Genomic DNA, 20,464 nt, shown 5'->3' with positions numbered 1-20,464 from the left:
ACCAGAGATAGAGTGGGGAGCAGAACAGGTGGATTGACCAAAATATACTACTGAGGGGAGCAGCAGGCGAGACAGCAGAGGTCTGCTACACCATGTGGGCTAGCTTTCTAGCCGGGGATCGAACTCATGCTGCTGTGGCTGGCAACAGCTTGATAGTGCTGAGACTTAAACCCCTTGCACCACCAGGGAGGCCCAACACTCTCAAAGGGCAACCAAGGAGGGCACCCTGCCCTCCACAGGCAGGGTGTATGCAGCTCTCCTCTGAAACAAGGGGGCAGGATTCTTGAAAGAATTTTTACCACGTGTCATCAGAATTGGTTTAGTTCGTCACTGCTTTTTCTCCTTTAAGGATGATCACATTAGAAAGAGCTTATTTCCTAGTCATTTATTTATTCCTTAGGCTTATTTATCAGGACAAGGGTGAGTTATTGACTGAATTCTTTTACCTTGTCTCGTGAAATTAAATTTCATAAAACTTTAGAACTGACACTTTTCTACCAGCACTTGTAGTCCACAGCCGGTCCCTCTGATAACGTTGGACACTAAGGACATGCAGAAGTTGAAAAGGACATTTATTATAGATAACAAAAGAGCACTAACAAAATAAGCATGAAGACAATCCAGAGAGGGAAAAACCTAGTAGCGGTCACAGCCATGTGGTATTGTGAAGGAATTTACCATGTTCCCCGCCCCCATTCAGTGAGGGGTGGAGCTGAGTGGCCAGGTGAAGTGACAGAAAACAGGAAACTCATGGAGAAAAAAAAGAGCGGCAGGTGGAGAAGAAGGGCTCACTTACTTCTTGGCTTTGGATTTGCCCCAGGTACTTGGGGGACTTGGAGGAACACGTGGAGTTGACATGCAGAGACACCTGAAAGACATACGTGGGTGAGACCTCTGGGGAGGCTGACAATAGCAGCTATTGCCTTGATTTGTACTCTGATTTTGCTCTTTTCATCCCGGACTTGCCTGGCGCATCACCTCTATTCTATGGTCCCTTAGACATAAGGCAAGCTTTTGGGCTTTAGCTGCCCCACTATGGGCCAGCCCTGTCTGGCTGGGCATTTACCCACAAAGGAGTGGGTAACTTTGGGTGTTTTATTGGAAAACTATTATCCTTCCTTATCTCTCTATGCACACTACACGAAGATTTTGCTTTGTCTTGGTGTGCACTGAGTGTGCAAATTTGGGGGTTTTGGGGTGCTCCTCTGTTGTGCAAACAGTATCTGAGAGCTAAGTAGGAAAAGTGAAAATGATGAGATTGTATAATAAGGCAAAAACTTGGACTCTGGGTCACCATCTTTGTCAATCCATATATGTCTCTCTCACATTCTGTTTGCCTTTTCCTTATTCCTGAATCCCCACTTCCATTCATCTTTCCTCATATAACATGCTTTGATATTTGACATATTCTTTGAACTTGTTTATAGCCTATAAAACAGTTTTCATCTTTTCATGTTTAATTAAAGGTTTTTTAAAATAACTTACTTTTACTTTTTCTACTAGCATTGTGATTTTGGCATTTATCTAATTTGTACTCCATACATGTAATTCACCAACTGTTGCTATAATTTCCATTCTGTGTGTTCATTCTTTTAATGATGGACTCCTCACTTGCCTTTATTTCCCCACCATCACAAGCAATGACGGGGATGGCTATTCTCTTAGATACTCCTACTCCTAAATCTTCCCCATCTCCGGAAATGGCACTACTATTCACTCAGTTTTTCAGATTCCAAACTCAAGGACCCTGTAATTGCTTTGTTTTTTAAAGTCACATCAACAAATTTTCTCATCTCTACCATTGAATGATGGTAGAGATTACCATTTTTTGCTTTCTTTTATTCTGTGGAACTTTTCAAAATGAGAATGTTTTTATGTTTTAAGTATATAAAACAACAATAATACAGACAAAAAGGTACCATTCTGGCCCCCCAACCAAATTGTTGAGCTAGAATGATGAGGAGTTATTTGGCCTTGACGGTGCTATAAGATCTTCACTCTGCAGAGCTGGGGCTTCTGCAGAGCTCAGCCTCAAGTAGAGGGTTATTTGGCTCAGTTGCTGTGTAGATGGACACTCACACTGTAACTGTACTGTCATTTATGTTTGGATCACCTTACGTGATGTTGCTTCTTCTCCCATCACTATTTGAAATCTGCTCTCAAAAGTTGCTGTTTCTTTCTTTGCTCCCTACGAAAATATTTGAGTCTCAACAAGGCCACATCTTTGGTCATATCACAATAATGTCAGTGACCTCAGGGTGCACGTTCTAGGTTTTGTGGTGGATGTGAGAACTGCTGTAAGGTTGTGGCCTAACTTAGCTACCATTGCCTGCTGTGGTCTGAGGCTGCCTTCACCAATTTTCCATTAAATGGTTTTGATCTCTTTTAATAAGACAGTTCAAAAATATTTTCTCATTGTGGTCTTAATTTGTACTTCTTTTAAAATTAGAACAAGTATCTTTTCATGTGCTTAAGATATTTGCATTTCCTTTCCTGTTACTGTGAGTTCATAAACATTATCCTTTTTAAAAAAATTGAGATACTGACCTTTTCCTTAATTGAAAAGAAAAAGTTCTTATATACTAGTCATTGGGTGTGATATAAGCTGAAGATATTTTGTTTTAATTTGTCCTTTTTCTCTCACCTTGTATATGATGGGATTTTTTCCTCTAATTAGAAATTATGGAGTTTGCATGGATCAAAACTTACTTTTGAATAATCAATTTTGTAAACATATAAAAACTTACCCAGTGTAATGAATAATATTGTTAATACTAAAAGAATATTGCTATTTTAAGAGAGGAATAAAATATTACTATTACTACTATAGAGACTTTTTTTTTAATGTGGTCTCACAATTTTAACCCAGATTAATAGGTGATGAGAAGTCCTGCTATCCAATGAGAGTCCTTAGACACACCCAATAGGGCTTCCCAAAGTTCAGGGAAAATTATCAACAGCCCATATGGGGAAAAGCTAATAACTGATTAGAAGCAAAATCTTTCAAGGATATTGTGGAGGAAGAAAGTTTTGAGGCACCTTCTTTCTCACCCCACACCCCAAGGAGAGGGGAAACTCAAGGTCCCCTGGGAGACACTGAGTGCTGCTGGCTGGACATGGACAGAGTCTCTCTCCCTGTCTCTACTTGTTCAGTTGTGAAAACTTGTAGATTTGGGGCTCACTGGAGAAAAGGATGGTTCTTGGAAGAATCTGCCGTAAGTCTCCTATTGTGGAGGGCATAGAGTGGTTTGTTGCTTAGAGTGGTTTTGTTACAGGGCAGGGAGAGGGGCAGCCCAAACCCCACAAACCTGCCTATTGTAAATGGGTTCTGCCATCCGCCGCATCAACACAAAACATATGAGACTTTAATGGGAAGGAACTTAATACAATTTGGAAACAATACAGGAAAGGCAAAGAATCTAATTTCTAAATCAAGCACCCAAAGTTACCCATCCCCTCGTGGGTAAAACTCCATCCAAATGGGATTGGCCCAGAGCAAGGCCCCAAAACCTGCCCCAAGTCCAAAGCATCTTCCAGTGGGGACCCACAGAAAAGGGTCAGGAACAACCAGACAAGCCCGGAAGGAAAAGAGCAAAATCAAAATCAAGATAAAAGCTGCCATGGTCACCTCCCCATGGGTCTCACCCACATCTGTGTCACCCAGTCCACGACCAAAAGACAAGCAGTTTCTTCACGTGTCTCTAGGCTCCACGTGCCTCCTCCAGGTCTCCTTCTGGCTCCATCCTGCTTCCTTCCTCAGTCTCCTCTGCAGCTTCTTCTCTTCCTGCTCAGCTTCACCCTCCCTTGGGTGGGGCAGGGAACCTGGAAACTCTCGCTTTCCTGGGGACCACCCTGTTACAGTTTGATGATGGGAAGCTGGCAGAAATTGCCTTGACGAGAGTAAGGAGTAGTTAAAGTGGGTACAGGCTGCAATGTCACTATTTGCTGTCTGGGTATGAACTCACCTGAATCCAGAGGAAGTGAAAGATAACAGGGATCGAGTTTATTCAAGAGAACTCCTGGCCAGGAAAGGGGAACACAGAATAAAGAAGTCATGTAGAATATTTCAGTAGAAGTTGAGAGCCCAGGTAAAGTCAGAAGAGGCCATCCAGAGAGCATGCCGCAGAGCACGCTGCCTATATCAGGGGAGGAAACAGTGTGGAAATTCCTCAGTGGTGTATCTATTAACAGCTGCGCGTGGTATTTCCTAACACCCACAGAAGTGCTCTGTGAGATAACTAGTATCTGAGTATAGTAACAGTCTGGGTTTAGTAAGAGAAACAGAGCCAGCAGGAGATATATATAGTAAGAGATTGTTGCAAGGAAATGGTTTATGCAATTGTGGGATTGACTAGGCAAGTCTAAAGCCCCTAGGGCAGATTGTCAGGAGAAGAGTAGACCTCTCCAGCAGGGGCTGAGGCTGCTATCTACCCAGGGACTGTCCTCTTTCTCTGAGACGCTTCAAAGCTGCTCTAAGGCCTTTCAACTGAGTGGATCAAACCCACCAAGATTGTCTATGATGATCGGCCTCACTTGAAGCAACTGGTTACAGGCTTCATCACATCTACAAAATACCGTCACAGCAACATGCAGATTCATATTTGAATGTAGAACCGAGGTTACCTCGTCAACCCGGCACAGCAAATGACCATCACAGGTATCTTCCACACACAATGGTGAGCAGCTAACACAGGACTTTGTCCTTTTCTTCCTGAGGCAGGAGGGCTGCCTCACTTCCACACTGTTGGTCTGTTGGAACAAGGAGCAGAACTGAGAGAAACAGAGACAGAAACTTCAAATTGGTTTTAAGGTAGACATTTTGATTTAGATTGGATTACATTTTTTCAGGGATCAATTTTTTTTAGGTATCAGAATTTGAGGATTGTTGGCAACATGGAGGGGATGGAAGGGAATATGCTAAATGGAATTAGTCAGAAGGAGAAAGACAAATACATATAGTCACTTATATGTGGAATATAAAAAAGACAAAACCAAGGGTCAGATAAAGCCAGACTAGAAAACTAGCCCTGGAAAGCTAACTATATAATGGAGGCAACCATAAGGGAAGGGAAATGAGGGAGGGGAAAAAGGAGGGAAGGGGCGAGAACAAAGAGGAGGTAGCACAAGGGACCTTAGTGGTGGGTATTCTGTGGCAGCAGTACCCGAAGCTGGGGCTCCTACACTTCTAAAATGCAAACAATGATGTAATCCTATATTACTTCATTAAAAATTATTGAGAATTGACAGAATGATCTTACTTTGTCTCTGTACATGTGTTATTTTGTTTTTTTTAATTAAAAAAGTGCCTATTTCATACCTTATCCTGTTTTTTCTCATGTCATCATTGTCGGGACAGGAATGACACAGGAGCAGGTTTTCTATGATCCCATGCAGAATGGGTAAAGGAGGAGTCAGAGTCCTCAGTGGCTTTTTGCAGGCTTTTATTGGGGTTTACCAGGCATAGGGCAGGCAGGGGTGCAGGGGGGCCAGGAGGCTGGCAGGCCTCCCAGCCCCCAGCAAATCCTCACTCTATCTGGGCTCTCTGGTGTTCTCTCTGCTTCTCTGCTCTTATGTTCACTCTGCTGCTTCTTGGCTTCTTTTTCGGCTTCTCTTTCGGCTTCTGCTGGCATCCCCATGACGCCGCCCTTAAAAGCCCAGTCTCAGCCCAGGTGAATCCCATCTACCTATGCCCACACCCTACTCCAGGTGCCCACCATCAGGCATGCATTTAGGACCGCAAGGATCCATCATCTATCCTGATGGCGGGAGGGCAGAAAAGCCTGACATTTTTCCTTACCCTATAATCATGTTAAAAATTGATGTGAATCACCTCATTGCTAGATTTAATTGCCCTTTTATGGCCAAAGCCAACCACTGCCATGATAATGATGGTTGCTAAAGTACTCAGCCCAAGATCATTTTAAAGGGTACTGAATTAAAGATGCTCTTTCAGATTTTTTATATTTTTGAATGATCAATCAAGGGTAGTGTCTGTCCTATTCAACCACTGGAAGAAAAAACCTTTTCTAATTACACACAGTTTATGCATGAAGAAGGAATGACAACTACATCATGACATTGCCCACTCAAGAGAGCAACTGTGTAAATGCTGGGCCAGTCTGAGTTGCTGGAAATGGCTACAGCAAACACTCCCTTGAAAAGCAAACAAATACTTTTACTGAGGCTTAACTGATCTACCACAGGCTGTACCACTGAAGAATACAATTTGATGAAGCACATACTGTTTTGCACTGGGTCCTTGCCATCCACCATCAAGCAAGGGAGTCTTGAAAATGGACTGAGTATTTGTGCACTTATCCTTTCTTTGTTTTACCCTCATTTGTTGAGTTTGTGCACAGATGCTTTGTCTCTTAAGTTCAGAGATCTTCAGATTGAGAGGAATTGTACTTGAGGAGTAGTACCTAAGGAATTTCATTCCCAAACTCCATTGATACCTGATTTAGATGGTGAGCAATTAGATTCATCCATTTTGTGGAAGAAGCTAAGTGTATTTGTATGAGAGAAATGTGATTTGTACTAAAGGGCATATTTAGCAAATTGTGTTTCCAAAGATGGCCACAACATTATCTCCAACTCCATGATCTTGGTAATGTGATCTTGATATACTCCCTCAAGAAGGGAAGTTTATTTTATTTTCTATTGAATATGAGCTGACTCTTTGATACTCTTGGTCAATCAAACGTGACAGAAGTGACTTCTGGGGCTAGTTCACAAGAAACCTTGTGGTTTCTGCTTTAACTTCTTGGAATCCTTGGTTTTGGGAGTCCCGAAATGCCATGTAACGAGTCCAAACCATCCTGCTGGAGAGACCACAAGGAGACACCTTGAGACTCCATGGAGAGGGAAGGTGACCAAGCGGTCCCAGAATTTCAGTAGAGGCTTCAGATGAGTCCAGTCGCAGCTTCTATCTACCTGAAGTTTTATGAGAGACGCCTGGCAAGACCATCGGAAGAACCACCCATTTAGTCCAGAAAATACATGAAACTATGAAATAAATTTTTTTTTGTTTTAACATATTAGATTAGTGAGTAACCTGGTATGCAATAATAAATACATGAACTGGACATTAGAAATATCAAGATATGCCCCAGTATCAGGCGGGTTAGAGTGTGTGTATAGGGAAAATGTAATTATAGTTGATGAAATACAAACATAAAAACACATGCAAATTACATGAATAGGTAATTTGTAGAAGAAGAAATCCTAATGGCTAATATGAAGAGCTGCTCCATTTCTCTAGCAATCAAAAAATGTAAAATTAAAAGCAATCAAGAAATAAAACTTTTTGGGATGGGGGGGAGGGAGGAGCACAGGGGACTGAGGTGATGGTGCACGGGTGCATTGGTGAAGGAAACTCTATGGGGACTACACCTGAGGGGGTGGGGGAAGCAAATATTGTTTAAAAATGAACAACAATGTAAAAAAAAATTAAAAAAATAAAACTTTTTACTTAAAAGATTAAAAAAGTTGGGCCTCCCTGGTGGTGCAAGGGGTTAAACACTGCACTATGAAGCAATCCACAGCCTCTGCAGCATGAGTTTGATCCCTGGCCAGCCAGGGAGCAACCCACATGGTGCAACAGACCTCTCCTGCTTGCCTGCTGCTCCCCTCAACAGCGTGTTTCAGTCAGTCTGCCTGTTCTGCTCCCCACTCTGTCTCTGGTGAATCCTCTCACCCCCTGCATCTCCGGCCTGTACCCCAGCTCTTGTATGCATAAATACATCTTTAAAAAAAAAGTTCAAAAAGTTAATAAAGTTGGATAAATATGGGCAAGATAAAGGGGAAATGGGACCACTTTATGAACCATTGGGGGAGTATAGGTTAGTGCAGCCATCCTAGAATACATCTGGTTGAGCACTGAACACTGAAATGACATTTGCATTATTTCTTACAAGGGTTTTAAAATATAAGGCAGTTCTCATTTAAAAAAAATTATTATTTATGCATTCAAGAACTGAGGTGTAAGCCACGGTGGGGGTGGGGAGGGGGGTGTGGTGAGCGGATTCACCAGAGACAGAGTAGGGAACATAACAGGCTGATTTACTGAAATATACTGCTAACTTAGGCTGTGGGTGAGACAGGAGAGGTCTGGTGTGCCACGCGGGTAGCTCCCTTGCCAGGGATGGAATTCATGCTGCAGTGGCAGTGATAGCTTGATAGGGCTGAGACTTTAACCCTGTGCCACCAGGGAGGCCCTAGCAGTTCTCATTTTTAATGTTTGCTGCCATCATGTGGCTATCTTTCAGTGCTGCATATAAAAGAGAGCATTTTATGCTGTTAAGCTATGAGAAAAATGTAGGAGAAGCCTATTTAAAAATACTGCCCAATTTCAGAAGCACAATGAATTGTGATGGATGTAGGTTTATCATCACTGGGAATTTTTAATTTGTGCTCATTTTTGTGCTGTGTTTTTAACTATCCACTATCTGTGGGAACACAAGTGGTCACAGTGTATACACAAGGAAAGATATGTTGCTACTTGCTCATAATATGTCAACAGGTGGTCCTAGTAAAAAAGGCCACATTTAACCCCGGAGTCACAAGCTGCAGGGTCCCTAGATTTTCAGGATTCATCAGGGCTAATTACTCAATTCCACATTCTTCCAAACGAAGAATTTTAGGAGTCTATAATTTTCATCATGTTAAGGGTGGATAAAAAAGAACGAAAAAACCTAAAAAACCAGATGGTCAGTGTGAAAAACCAGCATATGTAGAAAGACTCCCCTCTCTCCCATTTTAAACTTGCTGGTTTTAGGTACAAAATTCAAAATGTTTGAAAGGTAATTGGAAAAATAACCTCCCCTTGCTTCTGTTTCTGGTTTGTGACTCTTTCCAGATATTTCTGTGCTTTAGAAGACACATATATTTTTCTCATTTTAAATCAAATGCAGTTTACTCTATGTACCCCTCTACACACAGCTATTTTTCAGAGATTGCTTTATTAGTATATAGAGAAAATCTAAAAAGGATTTTGAATGTTGAGAAAGATGTATTTAGATAATTTGGGGGTTAGTATTGGCAGGGAGAAGGATGGAAATAATCAACCTGAACAGATAGATTTCCCTCAAGTATAAGATAATCTGAAGCAAATTTATATATTGTTTTAAAAACTTTAAGCACTAAAGTACTGTAGGGTCAGGAATAGACCAGTGCAGGTTTTCTAGGATTCAGCAGACCAGGTAAAGGAGGAGTCAGAGTCCTCAGTGGTTTTTTGCAGGTTTTTATTGGGATTTACGTGGTACACGGCAGGCAGGGGTACTGGGGGACCGGGAGGCTGGCAGGCCTCCCAGCCCCCAGCAAGTCTTCACTCTATCTGGGCTCTCCGGCCTTCTCTGCTTCTCTCTTGGCTTCTCTCTTGGCTTCTCTCTTGGCTTCTCTCTTGGCTTCTCTCTTGGCTTCTCCTCGGCTTCTACTGGCGTCCCCATGACGCTGACCTTAAAAGCTGACCTTAAAAGTCTCAGCCCAGGTGAATCCCATCTACCTATGCCCACACCCTATTCCAGGTGCCCACCATCAGGCATGCATTCAGGACCGCAAGGATCCATCATCCATCCTGATGGAGGGAGGGCAGAAAAGCCTGACATTTTTTCTTTACCCTACAAGTACTCTCTAGGTTTTTGTTCCGTTGGTTGTGAGAAGAAATAGGAATTACTCTAGATAAGATTTCCAGCTTTTGTCCCTTAGTTATTAAATATGTAAGAATCAGCTTTAAATGAAAAGCTTGAATACACAATGGAAAACTACTCAGCTATTAAAAAAACCAAAAAACAAAAAACGCTTGCCACTTGTAAAAACATGGATGAACTGCCTGGGATTATGGTAAGTGAAATAAGACAGAAGACAGACAAATATTGGATGGTGTCACTTATATGAGCACTATAGGAAAAAAAAAAACAGTTCAGATAAAACCAAACCAGTAACAAGCCCTAGAAATCTGACTGTAGAACTGAGGGTAATGGAGGCAGAGGGAGGCGCAAGAACAAAATGGGAAGGGGGCCAGATGGAGTATGATGGAGGATTATGGGTACCCAACTTGATGGTGGGTGTGGTGTAACAACTTCTGAAAAGTGTGATCCTACACTTCTAAATCATATACAACAGTTGCAAAACAATGATACATCAATAAAAATAAAACATTTGATAAATAAAGAACTCTTTAAGTAAGTAGCACTTACTGAGCTTCAGTAAACAGTCCCCCCAATAACATTCATCTTTCAAAACTGGATTTACATGTGAAGATGAACCAAACCACTGGGAAAGACTGTGATGTAGAGTAAGTAAATCCTGAAACTGCTTCTCCAATGGATTTATGTCAGTACCCTTCAATTACATGTGAATAAATGTAAGTTATTAGGAATATTATGCCAATTTTATACTACAAACGAGCTGTTAAAATACAGTCTTCAGGGCCTCCCTGGTGGCACAAGGGGTTAAGCACCGCACTATGAAGCAATCCGCAGCTTCTGCAGCACAAGTTCGATCCCTGGCCAGCCAGGAAGCAATACACATGGTGCAGCAGACCTCTCCTGTCTCCCCTGCTGCTCCCCTCAGCAGTGTATTTCAATAGATCTGTCTGTTCTGTTCCCTTCTCTGTCTGTGGTGAATCCTCTCACCCCCCACATCTTTGGCCTTGCCCCAGCTCTTGTATGCATAAATAAATAAATCTTTAAAAAAATACAGTCTTTAGAAAGTACAGTAGCTAGTCCAATACGGGTGCACTGAGACAAACTCAGGTTGGGTGTGGTAGGGAGGTGCTCTCCTTTTGACTTAACGCAGAGAAGGGCTGTAGGGTAAGTGAAAAAGTATCAGGTTTTTCTGCCCTCCCGCCATTGGGTTGATGCTGGATCCCTGTGGTCCTGAATACACGCCTGATGGCGGACACCTGGAGTGGGGTGTGGGCATGCGTAAGTGGGTACACCTGGGCTGAGAGACTGAGCTTTATAAAAGCGGCATCACGAGGACGCCAGCAGAACCAGGAGAAGAGCAGAGAAGCAGAGACCACAAGCCACAGGAGAAGGCTGGCGAGCCCAGATACAGTGAAGGCTTGCTGGGAGGCCCGCATCCCTCCCTGCTGTGTACCTGGTAAATCCCAATAAAAGCCTGCAAAAGCCACCAAGGTCTCCAGGACTCTCTCCTCCTTTACACCGTCTGCTGGAATCATAGAACACCTGCTCTGTGCCTATTCCTGCCCATCACAAGGGCGTATGATAAAACTAATTGTTAAGTTTTCAGGGACTCAGTTTCCACACCGGGGCAGATAATGTGCAGCAGGAGACAGCAGGGAAGTTACCTTTAAGCCGCACCCTGGGCGTGGACAGCAGGGCCTAGACTGCCCATCTTTTCCTAAGCAGCGGGATGCTGCCCTGTTGCGATCTGCGAGTGCACCAGGGGTGGTGCTTTGGTCTCCACTTCTGCCCGGCCCCGCCCACATTGCAGCCAGCCTTCGTGGTAGGCCCCGCCCTGTATCGGCTACTTCATGGAGCAGGTGACAGGAGAAGAGTCCAGAAGGTCCTGGGCCGCACCTGTGCTCAGTTCCTGAAGCCCAAGTGCGAGGAAGCAAGACGCGAAGAAGCGTGAAGCGACTCTCCGGTGGATCTCCCGTCTACACCCAGGTAGGGCCGCTCCCCCGTGGGCGGCTGGGCTGTGGGCGGGCGGGCTCCAGGTGCCCTGCGGGCCTGCTTATTCATATAGCTCCCCTTTTCACGGTAAGTCTTCAAATCAGGTTGTATAGGCCTCCGATTTTGTGTTTGCAAGGGACCAGGAAAAAGACTAATTAATACAAAGTAAAAATCAGAGTCAACAAGCAACTATAAATTAGAGACCACACTACTTGGCGGGGAGGGAAAGGGAGAGGAAGGACTAGGGTCAAAATAAGGGGGGGTGAAATTGTGTGGGGAATATAGCCAAAATGGTAATGCATACATTGTGCAAAAATGAAAAATGATGTAAGAATTATATAAAATAAAATATTAATTAAAAAAAATAAAGTTGTAGCTGTTGAAATAAGCCAGAAAGAAAAAGAAAAATACTGGATGGTCTCACTCATAGCAGGAATTTAGAAAACCTAAATAAGGGACCAGCAAAAAGACTAATTATAATAAAGAAAAAATCAAAATCAACAAGCAACTATAAACCAGAGACACACTACGGGTGGGGGGGTGGAGGAGAGGAGGGATTAGGGTCAGAATAAGGGGGGTGGGAATTGTATGGGAAATAGAACCAAAATGAAAATGCATACATTGTGCAAAAATGAAAAATGATGTAAGAATTATATAAAATAAAAAAATAACATATAAAAAAGTAAAAAAAAAAAAAAACACAGTTGTAGCTGTTCAAGTCCTGTGATTTTTCTTGGAGATTTTAGATAAATATCCTGTTTGTACACTGTTGTGTACACGTACTCATTAATATATCCCGGATTTGTTGAGTCAGTGAGTTTTTTCAGATGGACTTGCCAATTTAAACTTTCCGGCATTGTATGAGTTAAAGCGTCTATATCTCTGTAACATCATCAAGCAAAGTCAAGTGAGCTGTGGGATGCTCATGAGCAGGATGAGTTTGCATTCCAGGCTCCATCCTGGAAGGGTAATGATGAGTTTTTTCAGGTTCTTAGCATTGAAATGTATATAAGAGGGGCCTCCCCGGTGGCACAGAAGTTGAGCGCTGGGTTGTGAAGCTGCCCGCAGCCTCTGCAGCGCAGGTTCGATCCCCGGCCGCCGGGCGAGGGTCCCACATGGCGCGCAGACCTCTCCTGCCGCCCGCTGCTCCCCTCAGCAGTGTACTTCGTCAGTCTGCCTGTTCTGCTCCCTGCTCTGACTCTGGTGAATTCTCTCGCCCTCCCACACTTCTGACTGTACCCAGTGCTTGTATAAAATAAATAAATCTTTAAAAAAAAAAAAGAAATGTATATAAGACAGATCTTTCCTTTGCTAGTAATAATCTCTCCTAGAAATGCTTCGATGATAACAAAATCTTTTGTAGAGAATATATAGATGGAGTATGTGTTTCTCATCCATTTTGCCAAGTACTTCCTCTTTAATAGTAGAGTTTATATTTCAAGTAACTACTAGTGAAGAAAGATTTCTGTCATTTTGTTTCTGTATTCTGTAGATGGGTTTGTTCCTTAAGTAATCCATTAGTGTTTATTTTGTATTTATTTATTTTTTTTTTGTAGTGCACCATTTCGATTCCCGTATTCTTTTCCTTTCCATGTAGTTTCTATCAGTGGTTATTTTCTTGATGATTACTTTGAGAATTGTAATTAACAACTTGAAACTATATGACCTATATTGAATAATAGTAATTTAGTTTCAGTGGTACCCAGTTTCTATACATATCTTCCTCACTTATATTGCTATTTTTATAGATGATATCTTTTTACATTGTGTGCCTGTTAGCAAAAATTTAAATTATTTTATGCATTTGACTTTTAAAAATCATATAGAAAAGAAAAAGGAGTTACAAACCAGAAGTATGATAAAACCGATTTTTGTATTTATATAGTTACATTTTACATTAATTTTTATCATTCTTTATCATTGTTTTTGTTGATTCATATGGCATCATATCATTGGATAGTGTCCAATTGGGTAATGTCTTTAGCATTTCTTGTAAGATTGTTCTACTAGTAATGGACTCCCTTTGCTTTGTTTTTCTGTAAATATTTTAATTTCTCCTTCATTCTTCATAGTTTTCCTGTATGTAGAATTCTTAATTGATATTTATTTACTCTGAACATTTTATTTTTATTTATTTATTTAAAAAAAGATTTTATTTATTTATTTATACAAGCACTGGGTACAGTCAGAAGCGCGGGAGGGTGAGAGAATTCACCAGAGCCAGAGCAGGGAGCAGAGCAGGCAGAAGGACCGAGGTACACTGCTGAGGGGAGCAGTGTGCGCGGCAGGAGAGGTCTGTTGCGCCATGTGGGACCCTCGCTGGTGGCCAGGGATCGAAAGGTGCTGAAGAGGCTGTGGGCAGCTTTGCAGCCCAGTGCTCAACTGCTGCGCCACCAGGGGAGGCCCTACTTTGAACATTTTAAATGTCATTGTATTGCTTACTGTCTGAGGACACATAACTCCCAGTTCAGAACAATTTATTGTGCTACCAATTAATTGTGCTGGCTTCCAATAACCTACCCAACTTTGTATTTTGTTACTTCCATTTAATATGGAAAGTCTTTTCTATTTAAGCCAGTCTTTAATTTCTCATAAAATCTACTCCTTGGCTGACTGTATTTGTTTTTTAAAGATTTAGCTTTATTTGTTTTATTAATGTATACAAGAACTGGGGTATAGGCCAGAAGTGCAGGGGGTGAAAGGATTCACCAGAGACAGAGTGGGGTACAGAACAGGCAGATCTACTGAAATACACTGTTGAGGGGAGCAGGGGTGAGACAGGAGAGAGCTAACCCACTTTGCCATGAAACTTTAACCCTTGAGCCACTAGGGAGACCCACCTTTGCTTTTTAAAAGGTTTTTTCCATAGATGAACATATTTACACTCTCTTAGTACATAATAAAGTCTTCTTTTTCCAACAACCTCTACACGGAACCACTACATGGAACCCCTACATCGAACCCAACAACCCCTACATGGAACCCAACATGGAACCCACTACATAAACACCACTATAACATTTTTCATTTTCTGAAATCTTACCTCTTGATTGCTATGAATTTATTTTATTCTATTTATTTATTTATGCAAGCACTGGGTACAGTCAGAAGTGCGGGAGGGTGAGAGAATTCACCAGAGCCAGAGCGGGGAACAGAACAGGCAGACTGACAAAATACACTGCTGAGGGGAGCAGCAGGCATGGCAGGAGAAGCGTGTCGTGCCATGCGGGACCCTTGCTGGCGGCCGGAGATCGAACTGGCGTTGCAGAGTCTGTGGGCAGCTTCGCAACCTAGCGCTCAACCGCTGTGCCACCAGGGAGGCCCTGCTATGAATTTTAATGCCAGAATTCTACTGGGAAATCATATGGATATATAATAAATATTTATTGAATGAAGAAATGGTGATGGAAATTGACCAGAAAAAAAGGTTTATTCATAAAATCTTAAGAGATACAAAACTTTTTCTTCCATGGAATGGTGAGTGTGAAACAGGGACTCCAGCAAAGCTATTTTTATTGATGTAATCTTCAAGCATTTCCATGATCTATGATAGTGAAAAGAAAAGAAAGTTAAGATGAACTTTGTTTTATTGAGGAGTGAATATTCCTTCCACTAGATCTGGGTAGCATGATGTGTAAGGAAACCCAAATAGTATAGTGGAAAATGATATCCATTACTTTAAATTACCTGAAAACCAATTCTATTAACTAAGATTTGACTATCAGTGGTCCTCTTTCAGTAAGTTCATTTTTCTATGATAAGTTGCACTGTGAATAATATGATGTCTCTGAAAAATATTTAGCCCAAATTTTATGGAGGAGATTTGAAGGGTTCTGACTGCATTTGGAAAGAGGATGGATTGCTTACCTTTGCTGCAAGGAGTATTATACTCAGCAATTGCAAATTCATCTGAGAAAAAACAAAAATCATTAAGTGAAATGAAAGTGAAAGCACACATTTGTGGTTTACAGGTTAGTGAAAGAATATTATGGGATGAACTATCAGAAACATCAGTATCATTTAGCAATGTATTGCTTCCTGCTTTATGTTATCTTTTCAAATTAACAACAGTTTTAAATTAAATGGTTATTTTTCCTGTTACCCTAAATTCCTGAAGGACAGTTCATTTATTTGAATCTCACATTGTCCTGCAGTTGATTTATATGAAGAAAAGGGAATTAGATATGCTACACGTGCTTTGTATTAGTAGTTGGTAGGTTTATGCTATAGTTGATTCTACAATGTATGTATAGAAGACAAAGAGAATCAGACTTAATACAAAACAATTAAGAGCAGTTATAATACACTGCCCCAACACATTTCTCAACTCTAATTTCTGCAATCAGGAATTTAATTTCTGTGAGAAAGTTGCTCATACTCACCTGTCTCATAGTAATCATAGACTTTCACTATGGCTGGTTTCAGATCCCTCACTGGGATGTCTTGCAGAACCGTGAAGGATAAGCTCTGTGTCTGATTTGTTACCTAGAAAGCACAAGGGAATTAACGACCTTCGAAGGCGTTTCTTCTCTCTTCTTTAAGAATTCTTCTGGTTGATAAAAATTTTTAATCAACCAGCAGGATTCTTCACTTGTACTGAAAGCTCTCACAGTGGACGAAAACTCCCCCAAATTGTTTCTTAACTAACTATACACCCATCAATGCCAATACAAAACTGCCCACAGGGGGTGAATGATACATGTTTATTACTGATTGAATTGCTATATTTATTTTTAAATAGAGATTTACCGCAGTTTCACTTCTGTAGTAGAAATACTTGTGTTGACTCAAAAAGGGGTTAAAAAAGGTTGATCATTGTAGCCTTGTTTAAGTTTTGTAAAATTTGTAAACTATACTATCTATTCATATATGAAAGAATAAACTATGCTACATTTTATAACTGTGACATCATATTGGTTTATTGTGGAACTGATCTTATTGTTTTTTGAACCAAGTCCTTGCTGGGATTGGCAGTATTTTCCAGTCTTATATTATTGATGGGATGCTGATAAAATTGACATCCCACTGGTTACTTCTTTACATTACTCAGTACTTTCAAAATAACTTGTGAACATTTGTAGAGAACTTATCACTAATGGAGTCCTAGAAATATTCCTATACCACAATAAGTCTTTTCTTCTGATAGTCCCAGATGAAATATAAATATAGATGAAAAAGAACAGTTACTGGAATTAATAATAGAACTCTCAAATTTTTAGCATGACGTTATCTCCAGATGCCTTCATTCAGATAGCTCCCTGAGAGAGATTATTATCTGTATATTTTGCAGCTAGAGGCAGGGTTTCTCACCTTATCAAGGTAAATCAAAACATGGTTGTTGCTGACTTCTGTTCGACTCACATGGTTAGCTTTTTCAAGCTGAAGGAGAATAAAGATATCACAAATATTAATAAACAAAACCCCTAGAGAAACTAGAGGAAAGAAGAATTTTTATTACCAAATTAAGCCTAAGGATAAAAATCTCCCATTTTTTAAGTTAATATAATGTGATAAAGTTAATATAATGTGTTAAAATTGAAATGTAATCAGGATGCAGGGGTTCTTATTAGTATGACATACTAATACTAGCATGATGCTAATATACTGTGGTATTAATATCATAGTAAAATTGATTTATTTGGAGAAAAAGGAACTAAATATTTTCAACTTGGGAATTACCCATATTTCAAGGCTCAGTTCACATTATGTCCCTTCATAAAGTGGCTTGTTTTGTTATTTTGGCTTCTTCTAACTTAGACCAATCTTACTTTTCTCTGAATTTCTGTGATACTTATAGTTTATGTCAGTTAGCCATTTTCATTTTTTCCCCTAATGGTTCATATGGATATGTTTTATCTTAAGATTAAAAACTCCATGAATGCAGGAACCTGTTGACTTTTTTTCCTTGATAGATGTGTCTCCTAGAAGAGTACTGTTTGTGACATAAGACAGATGGTTACTGTACGTATGAGCAAGTTTGACCAGAAAGCTGCTAGAATTGGCAAGCCACTACCACGTCTACCCAAAAAACTCAGAAAACTAAGTGAATATTATCTGTAATATCTGCTATTCCCGTCCTAATCAGGAGCAGAGGAACAGTCTCAAAACTGCCTCAGTTGGCCATTTAAGTTTAATAGTAAGAGACTGGTGAATGATAACAATGCATTGAAAAATGTTCAGCCAGAATGGAGAATATTTTGTGGACCATTTGTTAGTTACATGTGGCAGTTTTAAGTTAATAGTTTTTAAAATCAGGTTTTTGGGTTTTTTTTTTGATGGAAACAACTTGACCAAAAAATCTGTCATAGAATTTTGTGACATAGTAAAACAAACTCATATAAACATGCTAAATTACACTTCTGAGTTTGTAAAAAGTACAGACAGTCTCTAGGATGGTTTGATGTACTATTTTTTGACTTCATCATGGTGTGAAAGTGCTAGACATTCAGTAGAAATTGTATTTCAAATTTAGAATTTTGATCTTTTCTTGACCTTAATGGTAGGCTTGTGTTGCTGGGTAGTTGCATTGAGCCACAAATCCCACTCAACCATGTGATCCCAAGGCTAAAAAACAATTCTTCTTTTCACTGGCATTAGTCAATAAATCACATGAAATATTCAATACTTTATTATAAAATAAGCTTTGTGTTAGGTGATTTCCCCTAACCACAAGCTAATATAAGTGCTTGGAGCACACTTAAGCTAGTCTGAGTGTTATGTTTGGTAGATTAGGTATATTAAATGCTTTTCTGACTTTGTTATATCCAGTTTATGGTAGGTTTGTTGGTATATAACTCCATTGTAAGTTGAGGAAGATCTGTGTAAGTCTTAGATACTGGCTGATTTATTAATATTGGCTTAGTCTGGAGCTACATAAAACATTAATTTAAATAAAATGTTCAGGCTAATATTACACCTACCATTTTCACTGTTGGTTTTAGGGGAATGAAGCCAGATACCATCTTCACATCCACAATCGCCATATTGGAGTCAGGACGGCTCCCAGTGTAACTGAGGATCCAGGGAAGGAAGGAATTAGAGCTTTCTGTTTTACTAAATATTCTCTTTATATGTGTCTGTGTTAGGCTCTCAATGGCCATAAACATACAAGGGAATCCTAAATATCTACCCAGGGGTTTGGAAAACTGACCACGTTTTAGAATCTTCTTCAGGGACCCTGTCAGCACAGAAACCAGGTCTACTGTAGACCCGATAAATCAGAATTTCTCTGTGTGGACACTGAGGAACAGTGATTTAAAAAAGGTCTACATATGACACAGTTGGGCTTGAGACCTCTAATCTCTGCCAGTTATTTGTTACATATATTTTAACTTTTTTCCTGTATAATTACCCCAACCAGGTTATAATAGCCTTGTGAACAAAACATTTTTTTGTAAGCCCTACAGCTATTTGAACATTGTTGCACATATATTTTCCCCCCAAACTGATGATTTTGTGACTTTTGTGAACTTCTAACTGGAGAGGCACTGCTTCCATCTATTCACCCTTTTAAAGTATTCTCCATTTCTGTCATGGATAGAATGAGAATAATATAGGATTTCATTACAGTAGAATGGAATCAGGAAGAATCATTGCATTAGAATGAAATCAGGGTTTTAGGTCAGAGACAAGGGGTAATGTTCTTTTTAAAATTACTGAGGGGAATTGTCTTTAAATAATGAGATCCAAAGTAATGGGGGCAGGACATGTATAGTGTAAACCCCATCACTGAGAAATTCTGTATCAACATGAGAATACACCACTTTGTCATAAATGCAGTACTAACACTGACAGTCACACTGCTCAGCTTAAGGTGTTCCGGGAAGAAGACTGGTGGTTATACTCAGAATTAGGTGATTCAGTCAGAGCTCTTACCTGACATTTAGTGATATTTGGAAGCTGGTGTGGGCTTTGGGTTCATCACAAGTCTGGGGCTGAGTCTGCACCTCCAATGCAAATGGGAAACTTTCTTCTCTAGGGTGAATATTGTATTTCAGGGATGTCTGTGGAAAATCAAAGGCAAAAGTCTGTGTTTCTCCCATCTCCAGAAAGTCTCCCAACTTCCTCAGTTCTTTCTCTGATTTTCCTGTCATTTGCTGAGTTACCACTTTGCATGGGATTGTGGATCCTCTGCCCCAAGATTCTCACCTGGAGGTAGACACATCTTTCTCCTGTCGTGGTGATACGATAGTCTTCAGGCACCTTTGGCAATGAAATCTGCTGTAATAACAGGCGGTTGTTGTTGTCTACTTGGAATTTTGTGGAAAATGTTCCTGAGGATTCGATGGTCACCTGTGCATCCTTCCCAGTCCTGATGAAAGTAACTGTTCCATATTTGGATAAAGCTTGGAGAGCTACCACTGTGTCCTGAAAGCAGTAAGTAAGAAAACCTGCTCAGCTGTGCTGACCCTCAGAGAACCCAAAGCCCATGTTAGCTGCCATAAAGGGACTTTAATTTCTGATTTTTCTGTTTCCCTCACTATGTAATCTAATTTCAAGATTAATTATAATCCTTAGGTAAATAAATAAGTATAGCAGTCACTTAGCTTACTTGGACTAAATATCCTAGAAGTTTATTTTATTTCTCAGAAAATCACTCTTTTTCTCTGTTGAAATACATGTGGAAAATTAGCTATTTGCTTGACAACTGTGGTCATATCTGCTACCACCCAATCGAAGTTCAATCTGGCTCTCACCCAAACTCAACTCTCCTCAGCTGCTGAACTCAGTGTCCCGGGAGAACCATGCTCCTGAGATCCTTTGCAACTATGCTCATCGTCATGCTTCAATTTCTCCAGAGGAAATAAAAGATGAGTGATTATAAT

General features: G+C 40.5%; 2 protein-coding genes across 2 annotated transcripts in view; both read right to left on the bottom strand.

Moving 5' to 3' along the window:
* Positions 1–4,684: 4,684 nt before the first annotated feature.
* Positions 4,685–20,464, bottom strand: part of LOC311185447 (pregnancy zone protein-like) — a gene marked incomplete at both ends in the record, with an annotated part of 117,323 nt that continues 101,543 nt past the window's right edge. Inside the window, one exon of the mRNA XM_084256073.1 lies at positions 4,685–4,749. Within this exon, the coding sequence (XP_084112199.1) occupies positions 4,685–4,749 (65 nt within the window). The remainder of the gene's footprint in view (positions 4,750–20,464) is intronic.
* Positions 15,361–20,464, bottom strand: part of LOC311184657 (alpha-2-macroglobulin-like) — a gene marked incomplete at its 3' end in the record, with an annotated part of 37,839 nt that continues 32,735 nt past the window's right edge. The window contains exons 30-35 of the mRNA XM_084254842.1: positions 19,788–20,006; positions 19,515–19,642; positions 18,560–18,650; positions 16,950–17,018; positions 16,022–16,124; positions 15,361–15,548 (exon numbers count right to left, since the gene is read on the bottom strand). Coding sequence (XP_084110968.1) covers positions 15,361–15,548; positions 16,022–16,124; positions 16,950–17,018; positions 18,560–18,650; positions 19,515–19,642; positions 19,788–20,006 — 798 coding nt within the window. The remainder of the gene's footprint in view (positions 15,549–16,021; positions 16,125–16,949; positions 17,019–18,559; positions 18,651–19,514; positions 19,643–19,787; positions 20,007–20,464) is intronic.

This window comes from Talpa europaea (genome assembly GCF_964194135.1).
Source record: "Talpa europaea genome assembly, chromosome: 15".
NCBI lineage: Eukaryota > Metazoa > Chordata > Mammalia > Eulipotyphla > Talpidae > Talpa > Talpa europaea.
This window is presented reverse-complemented; position numbering and strand designations above follow the sequence as displayed.